Source organism: Vanessa tameamea, chromosome 17, assembly GCF_037043105.1.
Source record: "Vanessa tameamea isolate UH-Manoa-2023 chromosome 17, ilVanTame1 primary haplotype, whole genome shotgun sequence".
Lineage (NCBI taxonomy): Eukaryota > Metazoa > Arthropoda > Insecta > Lepidoptera > Nymphalidae > Vanessa > Vanessa tameamea.
Window position 1 is genome coordinate 10,685,524 of NC_087325.1, and position 21,736 is coordinate 10,707,259.

The 21,736-nt window shown below is 35.5% G+C and overlaps 3 protein-coding genes across 6 annotated transcripts in view; 2 read left to right on the forward strand and 1 right to left on the reverse strand.

The window, feature by feature from the left end:
* Positions 1 to 21,736, reverse strand: part of Garz (gartenzwerg) — a 97,801-nt gene that overhangs the window by 35,041 nt on the left and 41,024 nt on the right. The gene's annotated exons all lie outside the window — the stretch shown is intronic.
* On the forward strand, positions 2,079 to 21,580 carry LOC135193730 (collagenase-like). Of its 4 annotated transcripts, none has more exons than XM_064217454.1 (5): positions 2,079 to 2,301; positions 2,388 to 2,655; positions 2,770 to 2,859; positions 2,991 to 3,187; positions 11,271 to 11,390. In XM_064217454.1, the coding sequence occupies exons 1-5, from the start codon at positions 2,110 to 2,112 to the stop codon at positions 11,373 to 11,375; spliced, it is 852 nt and encodes a 283-aa protein (XP_064073524.1). In that variant the 5' UTR covers positions 2,079 to 2,109; the 3' UTR covers positions 11,376 to 11,390. The 4 variants fall into 4 exon arrangements, with proteins under 4 accessions (XP_064073524.1, XP_064073523.1, XP_064073526.1 ...); XM_064217453.1 differs by lacking the exon at positions 11,271 to 11,390 and adding an exon at positions 3,304 to 3,528 and having other exon boundaries at positions 2,080 to 2,301; XM_064217456.1 differs by lacking the exons at positions 2,079 to 2,301; positions 2,388 to 2,655; positions 2,770 to 2,859; positions 2,991 to 3,187; positions 11,271 to 11,390 and adding exons at positions 9,994 to 10,209; positions 10,303 to 10,570; positions 20,832 to 20,921; positions 21,010 to 21,200; positions 21,440 to 21,580.
* LOC135193750 (collagenase-like) lies at positions 20,177 to 20,809 on the forward strand. Its single transcript, XM_064217560.1, has 2 exons — positions 20,177 to 20,377; positions 20,471 to 20,809. The coding sequence occupies exons 1-2, from the start codon at positions 20,186 to 20,188 to the stop codon at positions 20,807 to 20,809; spliced, it is 531 nt and encodes a 176-aa protein (XP_064073630.1). The 5' UTR covers positions 20,177 to 20,185.

Sequence of the window (21,736 nt, forward strand, 5' to 3'; positions counted from 1 at the left end):
AAAAGACAGAACCTAGATAAAAAGAACATAGCTCTGGGCGTATTTATCGACTTAAAAAAGCCTTCAATACCGTAAGTCATAAACTTTTACTACATAAACTTCAAAACATAGGTATCAAAGGTGCTGTACGGTTGTAAATGTTAAAATCATACCTAATAAACAGATTGCAGATCGTCAAAATTGATGATATACAAAGTAGTGCTTTGCCTGTCACCTGTGGAGACCCACAGGGCTCAATTTTGGGACCACTTATCTTTTTAAATTATGTGAACAATATTGCAACTTTGAAACTAAATGGTCATCTTACTTTGTACGCAGATGACACCTGTTTAGTAACATAAATGAAAAATTCTCAAGCTCAACATGATCTAAATGTTCTGCATAAATGGTTTAATCATAATGTTTTAACTATTAACGCTTCCAAAACTTGTTACATTGTATTTAAAACTAAAAATAAAATGATTGCACCGCATGATCCATTAAATGTTGACAATTTTCCAACTGTGAAAAATGTTTAGGTTTACGAATGGACAATCACTTAACTTTTAAATATCAAGTAGACTACATAAAAAACTTTCTTCTATAATTGGGTCATTAACAAATATTTCAAAATGCATAACAAAAAAACTAAAGTATAACATCTCCAATTGTCTAGTAAAATCGCATTTATTGTATTTAATAGAAATATGGGGTAATACTCGAAAAACAAAACTGCAAGAACTTCAAAGAAAACAAAATCAATTAATTAAAAAGACTTTTTCAATATCCACCATGTATATAATTCTTGTATTCTTATTAGAAAATATATTAATAAATCGATACATTCAGATTTGACGTTTATAAAACATGTAAACACAGTTAACGGGTTTAAGTCTCAACTCTAAAAATATATTTTAGAGAATACCCACTTCTGTAGCGATTAATATATATATACAGCGATTTAATTATATTCTATTCCGTTAACTAAGTACCTATACGGCGAATATTTTTATTGTTACGTTTAACATATTGTTCTCATGTAAGTGAATCTGTCTTTTTGAGAATAAATTCTTTAAACCCAAATTCTGCCACATGTATATTAAACAGCCCGCATTGGAGCAGCGTGGTGGAGCAGGTTCCCAAAATTTTCCTCTAAAGGGAGGGGAGAGCAGCGGGACTTCACTTTACTTTTTTATGTAGAAAAACTAAGCAAACAGAAAATAAAAATGATATACAGAGAAAAATATAAAATACGGATTCCAGTCAAAATTCTGTCCATCGCACGAACTTCAAGAACTAAGTAGTATATCAAAAAAATGGTGAAAGAATCTGATTAATAAATCTATCCGCAGTTTAAAAGTCAGACATTTTGTAGCAAGCGAAAGCAATAGAAACACGGCTATTGCGTTAGTATATGAAAAGCAGATTTTCAATGGCATTTATTCCAGAGACGAAAGTCATACTTCACAGTTATAGAAAACATAGCTGTTTGAATCACTACATATCCGCCTGTTAAGACAGCGAGCAATAATGTTGTAGTATTACTTGATACAATAAAAATATTGTAGCAAGTAAACAAGCAAGTCCAAATTTAACGTTACATTTTTGAATAAACTTAAAGTGGCCCCAAATTTATAGTCTTAAATCTTTATAAGAGTACTGCTAACTCACTAAGTTATTATCGCTAAATATCTTTGAATAATTACTGCGGAAAAACAGAATATTTGGAAAGAGCTAATTCGTTTTCGTATACTATCATAAAAGTTCTTCAGACGCACTCCATATTTTCGTTACAACGCTGTAATCTCGAACGCAATACTACTAAATGACAGCTTTACTTTCGAATAACGTAAAAATACATGTTTTCATAATGAGAAAAATATGTTTTATGTCTATACAGTAATCTCGTTATGTACGTCAAATAGCTAACGTGCGATAAAAGTCATCGTTCAGATTACTTTAAATTGGGATCAATCGCAACGTTTTAGCTACAGTGTGACGTTCACCTCTTAAATTAAAATTGCTTCAATTGATCAATATTAAAACGATAACAAAATTAGTAAGATAAGATTAAATTGTTTCCTATTTAAACTACGTTTTTTCACTGAACGATTCAGTACTACTTCCAACATGAAATTCCTGCTTGTCGTCGTTGGCCTGGCCCTGGCTGTCGCAGCTGAGGAGCAAATCTTCTCCAACTACCATGAGGAGATCGGTATCCCAGAAGCTGCACGCATCAAGTTCGCTGAGGACGCTCAGGACTTCGACGGCTCCAGGATCGTAGGCGGACAAATATCTACTCTTGGCGCACACCCTCACTTGGTAAGCTATATCTTAGTCGTGCCATATCTTTCATGCCCGGGCAAAACTGTTTTTCTTTTATATTATAATAAACATTGATATCTCAGGGTGGTCTGGTCATCACTTTGACTGACGGCAGACAGTCAGTTTGCGGATCTTCCCTTCTCACCAACACCAGACTGGTGACTGCTGCTCACTGCTGGAGGCATGGTGGAGTACAGGCTCGTATTTTCACCGTCGTCCTAGGCTCTGTCCGTCTCTTCTCCGGTGGCCTTCGCGTCAACTCCAACAACGTCCAGATGCACGCCAGCTACAACGAAGATCGTCTTGCAAACGATATCGCGATCATAGTCACGAGTCACATCAGTTACACCAGTAAGCAATCACTTTATTACTTCGTAGTCCATTTCAACCGGAATCTTTATATTCATCGCATCGCATAAACACAGATATAACTTTACCGTAGTTAATTGTGTTACCCTATTTTAGACGTCATCCAACGCATCGCCATCGCCAGCGGCAGTAACAACTACGCCGGTACCTGGGCCACGGCAGCCGGATTCGGTAGAACCGCTGACAGTAAGTTGCAATTACCATCAACAGTCTAATATATTACATTTTGGAATATCAACTTATCCCTTAAAAACTATCTGATAACAGACGTTGGTATCAGTTCAAATCAGTCTAACTCTTAAATATCCATTCCTCAGATGTTGGCATCAGCAACAGCCAGGAAAAGCGTCACGTTAACATGCAAGTAATCACCAACGCCGTGTGCGCCAACACTTTCGGATCCGATGTCATTATCGCCTCCACCTTGTGTACCGCCACCACCGGTGGTCAGAGCACCTGCGGCGGAGACTCCGGTGGTCCTCTAGCCATCGGCAGCGGAACTAGCCGTACTCTGGTCAGTGTTTTGTTGTTTACCTACTTAAAATGCGCTTCACATAAGTGAATCACATAAACTTTTCTAAAGTTTTATCCTGAGATCGTCATTCTATAACGAGTTCTATTCCTACACAGATCGGTATCACCTCCTTCGGCTCCAGGGCCGGCTGCTCCCGAGGCTTACCTGCCGGCTTCGCCAGAGTGACCTCATTCAACTCCTGGATCAATGCCCGTCTATAATAAGCATACCGCCTATTTATTGAATGTTGCTATTCAAAATACCGGACTGTTGCATTTATTTACAGCGTATGCTAAGTAATGAAAATAATTTTGTAAGTGCTATTTGATAATAAATATAAAATAATTCAAAAAATAATTTCTTCAAGCTGTGTCTTATTTTCTCTCCTTTCGGCATACTGCAGTAGTACTCCAATATAATGCACCGTGCATTATACTCGCTGATCGAAATGACAAGTTTTGTTAATGTTAATCACTTATCCTTGAATATTACAGAAAATATAGTGACGGGTTTTGTTACATATTCAATATATACGATGTAAAAAAAGTGTAAATTTATGTCGTTACTTTACTTTGACCGGTAGAAATTAGAGAGATGCCGATTATAACTTTGGCCGACTAACCGATTAATCGATTGTACAGAGACCGACTAGTCGGTCGACTCATAAAATAATGTAATTTCTCCTGTACACATTTTATCAAAATATATATACATATATAATAAAAGAAGCAAATCGGCACTTTTTGTCGAATAGTCGCCGACTAGTCGGAACATCTTTAGTAGAAAAATGAAAATCGATTTTTTAGGCTACTATTTAAGAGTAAGGGACAGACGTTAAAGCGGTTCTAAATACTTATCCCGTAAGAGGCTTAAATAGGGGACAGTTTATATGGAAGCAGGTGTTAAATGTCAATCAAAAGTCCACGTGCACTTTTGATAGATATTCCTGGTTCGCAAATAACATTTCGCAGTAAACGAAAAACAGCTGATCAGGAATGTCAATGCTCGGAAGATTAAACTCATAACGCAGCGAATTAACCCACATTACAACACTCCTGGAAACATATGTAGCGACTAATTCGCAAATGATGGTTTAAATGAATGACTCTATTGGAACAATAAAAACAGAAATTTGTAATCTAAGGCTTACTCATATCGAAATAAAAAAATCATTTGATAATAACATAGCTAAAATTATATATACAAACGATATTTGTAACGTTTTTAACAAACATTTCGCAACAATAGGTTCCCTCTTAGCAAAAAGAATACCAACACAATACCACAGCATCCTAAACCCGATTAATACAATCAATGAACATCATGAACTTCTAACATTCAAACCGTGTAATTCCGGTGAGATTGTAAGACTGATAAGGGATCTAGATTCGAATGCAAGTAGTGGCATAGACAAGATTAGCATAAAAGTATTAAAATGTTTATGTAATTTTATATCAAAATATCTGGCATACTGTTTTATCAAGCTTGTGTCTGAAGGAATATTCCCAGACTCATTAAAGATCGCAAAACTAACACCTATATACAAATCTGGATTTTTAATAGACCCAGATAACTATCGTCCAATATCTGTGCTACCTGTTCTCTCAAAAAAAGTAGAAAAGTTAATTCACATCCGCTTAATAACGTATTTGGAATATTTTGATTTGATCTCTGAACGACAATACCGTTTTAGAGCTAGAAGTAACACCACTGCTGCAACTGTAGATCTAGTAACAAAAAAAAGACAGAACCTAGATAAAAAGAACATAGCTCTGGGCGTATTTATCGACTTAAAAAAGCCTTCAATACCGTAAGTCATAAACTTTTACTACATAAACTTCAAAACATAGGTATCAAAGGTGCTGTACGGTTGTAAATGTTAAAATCATACCTAATAAACAGATTGCAGATCGTCAAAATTGATGATATACAAAGTAGTGCTTTGCCTGTCACCTGTGGAGACCCACAGGGCTCAATTTTGGGACCACTTATCTTTTTAAATTATGTGAACAATATTGCAACTTTGAAACTAAATGGTCATCTTACTTTGTACGCAGATGACACCTGTTTAGTAACATAAATGAAAAATTCTCAAGCTCAACATGATCTAAATGTTCTGCATAAATGGTTTAATCATAATGTTTTAACTATTAACGCTTCCAAAACTTGTTACATTGTATTTAAAACTAAAAATAAAATGATTGCACCGCATGATCCATTAAATGTTGACAATTTTCCAACTGTGAAAAATGTTTAGGTTTACGAATGGACAATCACTTAACTTTTAAATATCAAGTAGACTACATAAAAAACTTTCTTCTATAATTGGGTCATTAACAAATATTTCAAAATGCATAACAAAAAAACTAAAGTATAACATCTCCAATTGTCTAGTAAAATCGCATTTATTGTATTTAATAGAAATATGGGGTAATACTCGAAAAACAAAACTGCAAGAACTTCAAAGAAAACAAAATCAATTAATTAAAAAGACTTTTTCAATATCCACCATGTATATAATTCTTGTATTCTTATTAGAAAATATATTAATAAATCGATACATTCAGATTTGACGTTTATAAAACATGTAAACACAGTTAACGGGTTTAAGTCTCAACTCTAAAAATATATTTTAGAGAATACCCACTTCTGTAGCGATTAATATATATATACAGCGATTTAATTATATTCTATTCCGTTAACTAAGTACCTATACGGCGAATATTTTTATTGTTACGTTTAACATATTGTTCTCATGTAAGTGAATCTGTCTTTTTGAGAATAAATTCTTTAAACCCAAATTCTGCCACATGTATATTAAACAGCCCGCATTGGAGCAGCGTGGTGGAGCAGGTTCCCAAAATTTTCCTCTAAAGGGAGGGGAGAGCAGCGGGACTTCACTTTACTTTTTTATGTAGAAAAACTAAGCAAACAGAAAATAAAAATGATATACAGAGAAAAATATAAAATACGGATTCCAGTCAAAATTCTGTCCATCGCACGAACTTCAAGAACTAAGTAGTATATCAATAAAATGGTGAAAGAATCTGATTAATAAATCTATCCGCAGTTTAAAAGTCAGACATTTTGTAGCAAGCGAAAGCAATAGAAACACGGCTATTGCGTTAGTATATGAAAAGCAGATTTTCACTGGCATTTATTCCAGAGACGAAAGTCATACTTCACAGTTATAGAAAACATAGCTGTTTGAATCACTACATATCCGCCTGTTAAGACAGCGAGCAATAATGTTGTAGTATTACTTGATACAATAAAAATATTGTAGCAAGTAAACAAGCAAGTCCAAATTTAACGTTACATTTTTGAATAAACTCAAAGTGGCCCCAAATTTATAGTCTTAAATCTTTATAAGAGTACTGCTAACTCACTAAGTTATTATCGCTAAATATCTTTGAATAATTACTCCGGAAAAACCGAATATTTGGAAAGAGCTAATTCGTTTTCGTACACTATCATAAAAGTTCTTCAGACGCACTCCATATTTTCGTTACAACGTTGTAATCTCGAACGCAATACTACTAAATGACAGCTTTACTTTCGAACAGTAATGCCATTGATATTTTATGTATAACAGAACATTGGCTTGTAAATTATCAGTTTATGTTTAATTTCAGTGGTCACCAGATGGCTAGTATGTTCAGTAGAAAAAAAGCTATACGTGGTGGCTCATTAATACTTATTAACAAAAATCTAAAATTTAAAGAACGTAAGGATGTTGTGAGCCTTTCTATTGAGCAGACTATTGAAATAGCCTGTGCAGAGCTTGAGCATGTCATTGTTGTATGCGTATACAGACCTCCTAGCGGGTTATATGAAGCATTTGAGAAAATATTGGAAAGTGCATTATTGAAATTATCTGGATCAAGTAAATATATTTTTATTTGTGGTGACTTTAACATAAACTTATTAGAAAACTATAGCACAAGTATTAGATTCAGATCATTATTATATTCAAATAACCTCATTAACTTATTCTTAGAGCCAACTAGAATCACTGAATCCACTGCAACATGTATTGACAACATATTTACCAACTGTGTACCTAATCATAAATGTATTATAAATATGTTAAGTTCTGATCATTGTGGACAGTTGGCTTCATTTAATTCCCAAATAAAAAATAATGCTAAGGATTTAAAACAGACATTTGTTCCAATCAATTTGTATCGAATTGAGAAGTTCAGAAGTAATATCATGGCAAAGCTCTCATATTTACAATTAAATGATAATTCTAATGAGCTTTATAACAATTTTTTTAAATTAATTAAAACAGAATTTAATGCCACATTTACTTCCAAGACAGTCTATTCTAGGAATTTTCTTAAATTTAATGATTGGGCGACTGTCGGAATTCACAAGAGTAGGCAGAGGTTGTATGAACTTTATAGTGAAAGATCATACAACCGGTCTTTTTCATTTATCAGTTATGTTAGTGCCTACTCTAAACTGTTCAAACGTGTATGTCATACAGCTAAATCATTGCATATAAAAAAAAAAATTATTGACGCACCTGATAAAATTAAAATGACATGGAAAATTATTAATTGTGAAACTGGAAGAGTCAAAAATAACATCTCCGACTTTAGCTTATCTATTGACAACAATTTATTTTCCTCAAATCGGGATGTTGCAACTGTTTTTGAAAAATTTTTTGCTGACATTCCATTTTCGACTACTAACTCATTAAATTCCTCTCCTACCGTTGCTGAATCATTATTAAAAAACCACGTGGAAAAATGTAATATTAGCTTTAAATTTAATACAGTAAGTGTAAGTGATGTAATAAGTTCCTTCAGATCACTAGATATTAAGAAAACGGCCGATCTGTGGGGGATCTCTGTCAAGGTAGTCAATTCAATAATTGATGTAATCGCACCCTACATTGTCACTATATTTAATAAATGTGTCCTTAGTGGCGTGTTTCCTGACCTCATGAAACATAGTAGAGTATTACCAATATTTAAGTCAGGTAGTACATCAGACCCCAACAACTATAGGCCCATCTCTGTACTACCAACTCTTAACAAGATCTTTGAAAAGTTATTACTAAATCAAATGCTAGTACATTTTAACAATAACAAGTTGCTACACAAGAAACAATTTGGATTTACAAGGGGTCGCTCGACAACTGACGCTGGTGTTGAGCTCGTTAAAAATATTTACAGGGCCTGGGAGGAGTCACAGGATGCCTTAGGGATATTTTGTGATTTATCTAAGGCCTTTGATTGCGTGCAACACGAAACTTTGGTCAGGAAGCTACGTCATTATGGAATTAGGGACACTGCACTCAGTCTTCTGATTTCGTATCTGAGCAATCGGATTCAGAGGGTTGATGTAAATGGAAAGAGATCTCCCGGGTCTCCAGTTACTGTGGGGGTCCCTCAAGGATCAATTCTTGGACCATTCCTCTTCCTTGTTTATATAAATGACCTGCCACATCTCCTAGGTGATAAACTCGAGATAGTATTGTTTGCTGATGATACTTCTTTAATTTTTAAAATAAAAAGACGTCTTTCAATATATGACGATGTGAACAATACTCTCTCTGAAATAGTAAATTGGTTTAGTGTTAATAATTTAATGTTAAATAGTAAAAAGACTAAATGTATTAAATTCACTACTCCCAATGTAAGATGTGTCAAAACGAGTGTACGCTTAAACGGGGAAGCATTAGATGTTTTAGAATCAACAGAGTTCCTTGGTATGACAATAGACTCTAAGCTCCAATGGGGCCCCCATATAAATAAGTTGGCGAATAGACTCAGCTCTGCAGCCTATGCGGTAAAAAAAATTAGACTTTTGACTGATGTGGATACGGCTCGCCTTGTGTACTTCAGTTATTTCCACAGTATAATGTCGTATGGCATCCTACTCTGGGGTAATGCAGCTGACATTAATACTATTTTTGTACTGCAGAAGAGGGCTATTCGTGCAATTTATAACCTGGGCCCAAAAGATTCGTTAAGAGATAAATTTAAAGAAATTAAAATAATGACTGTCGCTTCTCAATTTGTTTTTGATAATGTTATGTATGTACGCAAAAACATAAACGATTTTCCCAGAAATTGTGACGTACATTCTATTAACACTAGGAACAAGAATAAACTTGTTACTCCAAGTACCCGATTACACAGGGTTAGTAACTCTTTTTTGGGGCAATGTATACGTTTTTACAACAGGATCCCAGAAAACGTTCAAAATTATTCAATTATAAAATTCAAAAGAATCGTTAAAGAGCGTTTGTGTGCTAAAGGATATTACAACACTAATGACTTTTTAGTTGACTGCACACCTTGGGAATGAAATGATCGCCTCCAGGCTGTTTCAAATAACTAAAATATAATTATTATTGTACATGCAAAATGGAAAAAAAAAAAAATATCCCGCTGAATTTCTTTCGCCGGTTCTTCTCAGGTCCGAGGTGCTAAATTCCGAACCGGTGGTAGATTTTTGACAATCAATAAGCAAGTGTAAACACTTCTATATTGAATAAAGATTTTTGATTTGATTTGATTTGATTTGAACAACGTAAAAATACATGCTTTCATAATGAGAAAAATATGTTTTATGTCTATACAGTAATCTCGTTATGTACGTCAAATAGCTAACGTGCGATAAAAGTCATCGTTCAGATTAATTTAAATTGGGATCAATCGCAACGTTTTAGCTACAGTGTGACGTTCACCTCTTAAATTAAAATTGCTTCAATTGATCAATATTAAAACGATAACAAAATTAGTAAGATAAGATTAAATTGTTTCCTATTTAAACTACGTTTTTTCACTGAACGATTCAGTACTACTTCCAACATGAAATTCCTGCTTGTCGTCGTTGGCCTGGCCCTGGCTGTCGCAGCTGAGGAGCAAATCTTCTCCAGCTACCATGAGGAGATCGGTATCCCAGAAGCTGCACGCATCAAGTTCGCTGAGGACGCTCAGGACTTCGACGGCTCCAGGATCACTGGAGGACAAGAGTCTGCTCTCGGCGCACACCCTCACTTGGTAAGTTATATCGTAGTCGTGCGATATTCATATATATTTCATGCTTCGCAAAACTGTTTTTCTTTCATATTATAATAAACATTGATATCTCAGGGTGGTCTGGTCATCACTTTGACTGACGGCAGACAGTCAGTTTGCGGATCTTCCCTTCTCACCAACACCAGGGCGGTGACCGCCGCTCATTGCTGGAGGCATGGTGGAGTCCAAGCTCGTCAATTCACCGTCGTCTTAGGCTCTATCCGTCTCTTCTCCGGTGGAGTTCGTATGAACACCAACAACGTCCAGATGCACGCCAGCTACAACGAGGGAACCCTTAACAACGATGTTGCCATTATAGTTATGGGACACGTTTCTTTCACCAGTAAGCAAATCTTTGTTACCTCTTCATTCCACGTATTTATATTTAAATTATTCCATTATTTGTTTTACTTAAATATATAACTCTTTGCCTTTAGACAATATTCAAGGCATCAACCTCGCCAGTGGCAGTAACAACTACGTCGGTACCTGGGCCACAGCCGCCGGATTCGGTAGAACCTCTGACAGTAAGTTACAAAGGCCATTATCAGTCGAAATGCTTTACATTTGAGAAATAAAATGATTGTCTAACTCTTAAATATCCATTCCTCAGATAGTGGTACCAGCAACAACCTGCGTGACGTTAACTTGCAAGTAATCACCAACGCCGTGTGCGCCAACACTTACGGATCTAATGCCATTATCTCTTCCACCCTGTGTGTCGCCACCCCTAACGGTCGGAGCACCTGCGGCGGCGACTCCGGTGGTCCTCTCGCTATCGGTAGAGGCAACACTGGCACTCTGGTCAGTATTTTGTTGTTTAGTTATAATTCGTAGTATCGTCGTCATTTCTGAACCGACTCTGTATATACATTTATATTATGTATAATGTTTATACGAGTGACACGAGAGTGGGGTACAGCTTCAAGTTGATCTTGGACCAAATTTGGTTTTTATGTTTTGAAATTTATGGCCGTATATTTAAGTATCATGACAAGTTCATTCGGTAATTACAATTTTTAACACATTCTCTTGCTACACAGATCGGTATCACTTCCTTCGGCGCTATGGCCGGCTGCACACGAGGCTTCCCCGCCGCTTTCGCCAGAGTGACCTCATTCAACGCTTGGATTCGCGCCCGCCTTTAAACATCTACTTTTGTCGTTAAATAAATATATTTAATTATATAAATTTGTGCTTTACTTAGTTACATTAAGTCAATTTTCAACATCATTTTTGTACGTCAGAAAAAACAGCGACAACATTTACTTATCTCACGGAAACTATTTTAATGTTCAAAAATAAGTGTCAATTTTTTTATAATAAATAGTTAAGTTTACTTAAGTGCTCGAACACCAAGAAAGGACATAAGTCACTTTTTTATTTTTATAATAAACTCCTATAACGCTAGCAAGGCCACGGTCAACAAATATTAAAATATGAAAAATAGTAACCGTAGTGTGATGGCATTTTGTAAAGTAAATATATATTGTTTAGTAGTTTGGAGACGCGCCATGAAATCTGTTCAAAAATTGATAAAATGTCTCATAATTTAAATTGATGCATATGTATGTATAAGATACCGCATAATGTAAATAAACCATCAAACAAATCTTATGACTTGCCATTTTATCATATATATTCTATTTGTCTGTTTTTGCCCTAAAGGACTGCCCTACCCTAATAGCCTGTTGCAATGGAAGAAGTAATAAGGACCAACAAACCTTAGGTATACGTATTCCGTGCGATTTGCATATAGCTCTGTTAAAATTGAAAAACTCACACGTTTACTTAACTCGTATATTTAAACTTGAAATAATAATAATACACTAAGAAATCTCTTAAGCACATCCGTGATTATCTTGACAGCGCGATTTAACTGAAGGCACAACGCCATCTATTGGTAGATAGAATAACTACATTGGTTGACTCGAACGCACAACATACATTATTATTTAAATACAATCAATGTTATCTTTAATCTTTTACTCATTCCGCCCACCAAGGACTTGGTCCTTTACAGCATAATAAGGAAAATAATCTGATACACTAATTACAAATTGCAATAAAGTAAGCTTAGACACGAAAAAAAAGAACATAAATCACAATATAAATGGAGTACTACAATTTTATAAAAATTTCCGCCCACCGTGACAATGTGGTTTTGTTAAGAGACACAGTTTACTAATCGGGCGCTTAAGCAATCCTCTTTTACATTTTAAGGTTACTACTCGAGTTACATTATCAGGGTCGGCATACTTATCGATTACTTTGCCTAAAAGCCATTTGGCGGGTAGTATATTATCATCTTTAACAATAACTACATCTCCTACGTCTAGTTCAGGTTTTTTTACTACACCATTTATTTCTTTGATTTAAATTACATAAAAATTCCTTTGACCATCTTTTCCAAAATAAATTTACCATTTTTTGAATAATTTTCCATCTATCTAAACCTGTTACATTTTGATCAGAATAATCAACATCATTAATATTTAATAAGGATTCACCAATTAAGAAATGACCAGGTGTCAATGGCAGAGGGTCGTTGGGGTTATCACTGAGAACACTTAAAGGACGTGAGTTTAAGCAAGCCTCAATTTGAGCTAACAAAGTAGAAAATTCATCAAACGTCAAAGTTGTATCCCCCACGACTCGCTTTAAATGAGCTTTAGCACATCGTACACCCGCCTACCATAATCCTCCAAAATTAGGTGCACTCGGGGGAATAAAATGCCAATTCGTTCCATGCTATTTCATTCGATAATTCTGACTTAGCTCCTTTAAACATATTACGCAACATGGCGTCTGATCCAAAAAAATTAGTTCCGTTGTCGCTGTAAAGATCGCTGCAATGGCCTCGTCGAGAAATAAACCTCCTAAATGCTGCCATGAAACCTTTAGCTGTTAAATCGGAAACAGCTTCGAGGTGGAATGCGCGAGTCACCATACAGACGAACAAACAAATGTATCCCTTGTAGGATTTAGCTCCTCGTCCGGGCGAAAACCGTATGTTAATAGGACCTGCATAGTTCACTCCAGAGGTCTTAAACGGGGGACTAGGTTTTAATCTGGCTTCTGGTAACTGTCCCATCAACTGTGTTGCCGCCGCTTTAGAATATCTTAAACAAATGACGCAGCTTCGATAGTACCTTTTTACCATTTCACGTGCTCTCAATATCCAGAATTTACTTCTCAAGTAACTCATTATTAGTTGTGGCCCGCCATAGAGTCTTCAAATGAGCATTTGCCTCTATTAGCTGACTAAGATGAATCTTAGCCGGCAAAATAATGGGATGCTTCTGGTCGTAGCTCACCTCAGATCGACTCAAACGTCCACCCACTCGTACGATCCCATTTTTATCTAAAAACGGGCAGAGAGTGTACAGCATGCTTCGTTTAGCTACACAACCTTTTGTCTTTAAACTCTGTATTTCTTCCTCAAACTCATACTCTTGAGCTTGTTTAATACAAAATTTTAAAGATTGTTCAATTTCATCAGGTGTTATAAATTTATAAAAATCTTTTCTTTTCTCAAATGGCAGCCGTACTTTAAGAAATCTTCGGCATAATGAAATCACCCTTAATAATTTATTTAATTCAGAAAACTTCATCCATTCAAAATTTACCCGCTTTTCCATTACCATAAATGACTTAACTCGTTCTTCTTCGTTAGTGTCAATTAGATCGGGCTTTTTAACTTTAATGTTAAATTCAGATAAAAAATCATGGCCGTGCCACCACAGATCGTAGTTGTTCAATGCCATTGGCTTCAATCCTCGTGATGCGCAGTCAGCAGGATTGACATTAGTTGGCACGTGTCCCCACTGCTCATGGTTCATGATTGTAAGAATATGTGACACTCGGTCACTCACATACGTCACCCATCGATTCACAGGTCCTCGTAGCCATGCTAATACAACGATTGAATCCGTCCATGCGAACATGTCACTTTTGGGTATTTCCATCACTTGAGAAACTTCGTGTAATAGTTTTGCAGCTAAAGTTGCTCCACAAAGTTCTAATCTGGGTATAGATACCTCTTTCTCGATTGGCACAACTTTAGTTTTGGCAGTGGCAAGGTTTACGTGTATTTCGTTGTGTTGTCTCAAATAAACTACAGCTGCATATGCCATATGTGATGCATCAGAAAACGCATGAAGTTCCAGTTTACATTTTTTAGTACAGCAAAGCCACCGTGGCATCAAAATATTCTTAATATTACGCAACTCATCCTTGTAGTGTAGCCACTCTAATAATAGTTTTTTGGGTAATTTATCGTCCCACTCAAGGTGCTCTTTCCACAATTTTTGAATGAAAATTTTCGCTGTAATTACTACTGGGGAAATCCTACCAATAGGGTCATAAAGTCTAGCTATATCTGATAAAACCGTTCGTTTTGTAATAGGCTCTTTGGTATCAATCAAATTTACTACATACTCAAAATTATCTGTTAACCTGTTCCATTTAATTCCTAAAACCTTCATCATACCATCACTTTCTATTGTCAGAGACTTCACAGTGCTCACCTTATTTTGCTCGATATAATTTACAAAATGTTGATTGCTGCTACTCCATTTTTGAAGTTCAAACCCACCAGCATTCATAAGCTCATTCATCTCTTCGTAAATTTGTAAAGCTTCTGTCTCTGTTTCACACCCTGTCATCAAATCATCAACATAATAATCATTTTTAGTAATGTGCGCAGCTACTGGGAACTTATCATTTTCCAGAGCTGGTAATGTTTGTAAGGTCTTAACTGCTAGATATAGGGCACAAACCGTACCAAATGTTAATGTTAACAATTTGAAGTGTTGTACTGGTACCTCACAATTAGGTCTCCACAATATTCTTTGGAAATCAGTGTCGTCTTCGTGGACATATACCTGCCGATACATTTTTACAATATCTGCAATTATAGCTATTGGATGTTTGCGCCACCTTAGTAACAAAAGTCGCAAATCCTGTTGGAGTTTAGGACCTATCATAAGGTCATCATTTAAAGACATATTGTTTACGCCTTTATTAGATGCGTTAAAGACCACTCTGACTTTTGTCGTTTGTTTGTCTTCTCTCACTACAGCATGATGAGGAAGGTAGACACACTTAAGATTGTTAATATCATCACTACTCACTTGTTTCATGTGGTTTAGTGTAGCATATTTTTCTAGAACTTGTTTGTACTCGTTTGAAAGCGTAGGATTCTTACTTAATCGTTTCTCCAACGAAAGTAACTTGTTGATTGCTTTATCATATGACTGACCATACTGACATTGTGGATCAAGTGTTTTAAATGGTAATCTGACAACAAATTTGCCATCTTCTCGTCTTGAAGTAGTTTCTTCATACAATTTCTCACATAGTTTTTCTTCTTCTGTTAATCTTTTCTCGATACTGTTCAACAGGTTCGTAACGCGATTCAATTTCTATATTTACTGCGTGTTTAATATTAAGATGACCATCTCCCAAACAAGACACTTTACCATTTACATTTGTACATTTACGTTACGTACGTTAACAATTGCACAATATGTTCGCTAACAAAACAGGCTTGTGAGCCTTAATCAAGTAATGCTCTGATGACAAAACAACCGTTTTTAGATTTAGACTTTACAACTGCTGTTGCTAGTAACACGTTATGTTTTTATATCTCTTCTTGAAAATTTGCTGCTACGTTTGTCTCTGAAGTCGTTTCTCGGTCACGTTGTTCAGATTCTCTCTTGTTTTGTTCATTTTGTCTCAGAGTGTAATAGGCCTCTTTGTCTTCCTTCTCAAAGTGAAGCAAAGTGTGATGCTTTTTGCCACACTTGTGGCATGACGTGTTTTGATGACATTTACATACAGAATGTGTTGGCGCCAGACAATTGAAGCAAAGTCTCTTTGCTTGTGCTATCTGCTGCCTCTTTAAAATTGTTTTTTGAACTGAACACAGTAATACACAAAATGTGGACCATTACACATTGCACATGTCGGCTCTGATGAAGGATTTTTTACTTCAAGTGCTGAATGAAATGACTTAGTCTTTACCGGTTGATGAGATGGTCTTGATTGAATCATGTTTTTATTTATTTGCTTACCAGTTTCGAGCAATTCTAAAGTTCTGAACCGTGTTTCGATAAATTGTTGCAACTGAGACCATTTAGGTAAATCATCTGCGGATGAACTTACATAAGTCTCCCACTGTCTTAGTGACTCGTGGTCCAATTTAGACACCACCAAATGTATTATAACCGGATCCCATTAATCAGTGCTAATGTTCAGATTATTAAGAGCTTTCAGACAAGATGTTGTTGTAAATGTTTTAGTGCATTTGTTGATTCATGCGGTATTATTTTTTGTCCAAATAGTGTCTTCATAATCGCGTTGCAATTATATTTCTTATTGTTGTAACGTTTAGATAATTGTTCCCATGCTTCCTGATAATTAGCTGATGTAGTAGGAAAGTTTCTCAGTAGCCTTTCAGGCTCTCCTGACAAACTGGATTTTAAATAATGCAGCTTCTGAACCGGAGGCAGTGTATTATTCTCATGTATCAATGATGAGAACATATCATAAAAGGATTGCCACTCGGTATATTTCCCAGAAAAGTGTGGAAGATGTATTCTTGGTAAATGCACCTCGGAATGTTTTAGTTTTGAAGTAGCCAAAGATATTTCTCTTGTGTCCATTGAAGATGTTGCAGTATGTGGTGTTGCCAAAATAATGTATTCTTTTAAAGTAGCTTTGTATTGTATGAATAATTCTGGAAATTTATCTTGCATATTCATCTCTGACATATTTTAACTCCTTTACTGTTCCTCCGTTGCTTTAGTAATTATTTTAAGATGATTTTGGCTAAAAGCTTCTTCCAATTTCTACAAAGCTTCCATTCTTGCCACAAGATAACTGTATTTTGCTCGTGTCTCTTGATTAGCTTTCTTAAGATTACGTTCGGCTTTAATCAATTGATCAAATAACTCTTGTTGCCCTCTAATTAACTTCTCCATGTTTATTTTCAATGCTTACAATTATTAAGTTTTAATTCAGTATAAAATGTTAAACTTCAGTTTTTTTTTTATTTTTTCAAATTATATTCAAATTATTTTAAGTCCACGATGCTGCAAATAAGTCTAACTCCAATGAATAAGATCGCAAAAATTTTACAAGTCCTTAATATAACAAATTATTCTAAGTCTATAATATCACGAAATTTTCACAAGTTCAAACTGATTTAATTTTTCCTAAGTCAACTGAATGAGAGCACGAAATTTTTACAAGTCCAAAATAATTTAATTTTTACTAAGTCTTTTACACACTTACTTGTTTGTACCTTAGAGTTCACTTTCCCACGTATCCTCAATTCTCACTTCTCACTACTATTCACTAATCCACTATTCACTTCTTACACTTTACTTCCCGGGTTTCGTCACCATGTTAAAATTGAAAAACTCACACGTTTACTTAACTCGTATATTTAAACTTGAAATAATAATACACTAAGAAATCTCTTAAGCACATCCGTGATTATCTTGACAGCGCGATTTAACTGAAGGCACAACGCCATCTATTGGTAGATAGAATAACTACATCGGTTGACTCGAACGCTCAACATACATTATTATTTAAATACAATCAATGTTATCTTTAATCTTTTACTCAAGCTCTATTATACAACGCGATCAAACAGATATTGATTAATGGTTATTTACAAACAACACTATTCCGCCCGAATACTTAAATTTTACTTCCAATGTTCCGATAATAGTTTCGTCGACATTGAAAACGCAATTGTACCCATAATGAATATCAAAGATAACTATTGAAATCCTCGATTAACAGTATCGTGACAACTAATCGTAAAATTTGTCTTTAGTTCTCTAGTCATTATAATATCCTTTAAAGCAAATAATTCCTCTATTTCTACAGGAGTCTTAGTCGTACGGCCTATAGAATATTAGCGTAAATACGTTACCCGCGAGACATTTACAAAAATTTACCTATAGCCCACAAAGCGTCACCCCCAATTACACAATACAAAAGAGAGCAATCCGGTCTATTTATAATCTAGGAGCTAGAGACTCTTCGGGATGTCTTTAACAAAGTAGGAGTACTCACTGTTGTGTCACAATATATTGACAACAATATTATGTATACTCACAGTAGCATTGATCACTTTGATAAAATTAGTGACAATCATTGTATGTGCACAAGAAGTAAGGATAAACTTAGAACGCCAAGTTTCCGACTCCGCAAAGTCAATAAATCATTCTTGGGGCGAGGTATCCGCTTCTATAATAAAATTCCGCAGACATTTTTAACTTTGCCGTTTCATAGATTCAAGTCATTTGTAAAAAATACATTGGTAAAGAAGGCATATTATTCGATATAAGATTATATTTATGATAAAAAAGCGTGGAGTTAATGCTTGTTGACTTCCAGGCAGGAGACATAACATACATATATAATTGTATTTAACTAACATGACTGTATTTTTAGATGTTGAAAAAGAGTAACTACTTTTATTCTTGCCGGTTCTTCTCGGTAGAATCTACATTCCGAACCGGTGATACCTTTACTTTAAATAGTTTGTTAAATGACGATTCAAAAGTGTTTGTAAAAACCTACTTGAATAAAGTATATTTTGATTTGATTTGAATTTAACCCTGTTTTTAAATTAAAAACAATCGCCTACGTCTTTCCCCGGGTCGCAAGCTCCATACCAAATGAATTTCACCTAAATCAGTTCAACGGTTTAAGCGTGAAGAGCAGATAGAGTTACTAAAGCATTTATGTATAATGTTATTACAGATTCTGAGTCTGCGAACGATGTCAATCAAGACGTCGTCAACAGTGTGAGTATCACAAATTTGATGAAATACATTGCTTTTCTTGGTTGTCACTGTTAAATATAAAAAATACCAACTAAAAAACTTAAAACTTTTTCCAACACAAATTATATAATATTAGAAGAAAAAAAAATCTTTCAGAACCACTCGGTTAGTTCGCTTTCGGATATTTCCTTCGTATTAAAAGTATACGTAGAAATAGTTCTAGAAAGAACTGTTAGATACGTTTTAGTAAGGTTATTTTTTACATCGAGCAACACAAGAAAAAAGCCCTCCGATTACATAAAAAGAACCAAGCATTATCATATCAATTAAAATTATTTTTAATTTCATTGTAATTGAGTCAGCCGTAAAATAATTTTGATGGTTATTTCGAAAATGAGCTAAAGTATTATCTATATGTAAAGATAAATTATAATAAATTGATTATTCAAACGTAATTTTATCCCCAGTGACCCAAGCTGAGTTTAACTGTAACTATATTTAAAAACTTTAAAACTAATTTGAGATCTTGTATTTGTATTAACAATCAGTATGACCCACCAACATACATATATTGTAACTTATAATTAAATAATTATCTACCTAACAACTTCTTTCTCTCCCAACAGATTGTTTTTATATAATAATATTTAATTGGGCAATAAGTAATTAAGCAAACCGTAAAAGAATTTCGATTTTTGTTTCGTAACGGCTATGATCATTGTCACCGGGCACCTTTATTTTTACAAAATTTTTGAAAAATAAATTTGAATTAATTTTGAATTTTAAGCCAATGCTCCGTAATGCTATCGAACGCTATGGCGCTACTGCACTGATACATTATTATTTCAAGTAACCAACGTATCTGACGATTTTAGCGTGTTGAAGCAAAATACGTAAAAGTTCGTCACACTGACCTAAAACGCAGCGAGCGGAGTTTTAACGTATCGAACAGATATCGAGTATCGTTACAAGTATCGTAAAACCTAATAATCGCACCGTATTAAAAATTAATTGTGACGAACCCCACAGGAAATAACAAATTAATACTAATTGAGTGATTGATGATACATGACAGGCAGAGGATTGATAAGATACTGATTAGTATATAAGATATCTATTTTGCTGAACAATTCAGTACGATTTCCACCATGAAATTCCTGCTTGTCGTCGTTGGCCTGGCCCTGGCTGTCGCAGCTGAGGAGAAATTTTTCTCCAACTACCATGAAGAGATCGGTATCCCAGAAGCTGCACGCATCAAGCTCGCCGAGGAGGCTCAGGACTTCGACGGCTCCAGGATCACTGGAGGACAAGAGTCTGCTCTCGGCGCACACCCTCACTTGGTAAGTTATATCGTAGTCGTGCGGTATTCATATATATTTCATGACTCGCAAAACTGTTTTTCTTTCATATTATAATAAACATTGTTATCTCAGGGTGGTCTGGTCATCACTTTGACTGACGGCAGACAGTCAGTTTGCGGATCTTCCCTTCTTACCAACAACAGGGCGGTGACCGCCGCTCATTGCTGGAGGTATGGTGGAGTCCAAGCTCGTCAATTCACCGTCGTCTTAGGCTCTATCCGTCTCTTCTCCGGTGGAGTTCGTATGAACACCAACAACGTCCAGATGCACGCCAGCTATAACGAGGATACCCTTAACAACGATATTGCCATCATAGTTATGGGACACGTTGCTTTCACCAGTAAGCAAATCTTTCTTACCTCTTCATTCCACGTATTTATATTTAGATTATTCTATTATTTTTTTACTTAAATATGTAACTCTTTGCCTTTAGACAATATTCAACGCATCAACCTCGCCAGTGGCAGTAACAACTACGTCGGTACCTGGGCCACAGCCGCCGGATTCGGTAGAACCGCTGACAGTAAGTTACAAAGGCCATTATCAGTCAGTAAATGCTGTACATTTGAGAAATAAAATGACTGTCTAACTCTTAAATATCCATTCCTCAGATAGTGGTACCAGCAACAACCTGCGTCACGTTAACTTGCAAGTAATCACCAACGCCGTGTGCGCCATCACTTTCGGAACTAATTCCATTATCTCTTCCACCCTGTGTGTCGCCACCCCTAACGGTCGGAGCACCTGCGGCGGCGACTCCGGTGGTCCTCTCGCTATCGGTAGAGGCAACACTGGCACTCTGGTCAGTATTTTGTTGTTTAGTTATAATTCGTAGTATCGTCGTCATTTCTGAACCGACTCTGTATATACATTTATATTATGTATAATGTTTATACGAGTGACACGAGAGTGGGGTACAGCTTCAAGTTGATCTTGGACCAAATTTGGTTTTTATGTTTTGAAATCTATGGCCGTATATTTAAGTATCATGACAAGCTCATTCGGTAATTACAATTTTTAACACATTCTCTTGCTACACAGATCGGTATCACTTCCTTCGGCGCTAGGGCCGGCTGCACACGAGGCTTACCCGCCGCTTTCGCCAGAGTGACCTCATTCAACGCTTGGATTCGCGCCCGCCTTTAAACATCTACTTTTGTCGTTAAATAAATATATTTAATTATATAAATTTGTGTTTTACTTAGTTACATTAAGTCAATTTTCAACATAATTTTTGTACGTCAGAAAAATCAGCGACAACATTTACCTATCTCACGGAAACTATTTTAACGTTCAAAAATAAGTGTCAAAATTATTATAATAGATGGTTAAGTTTAC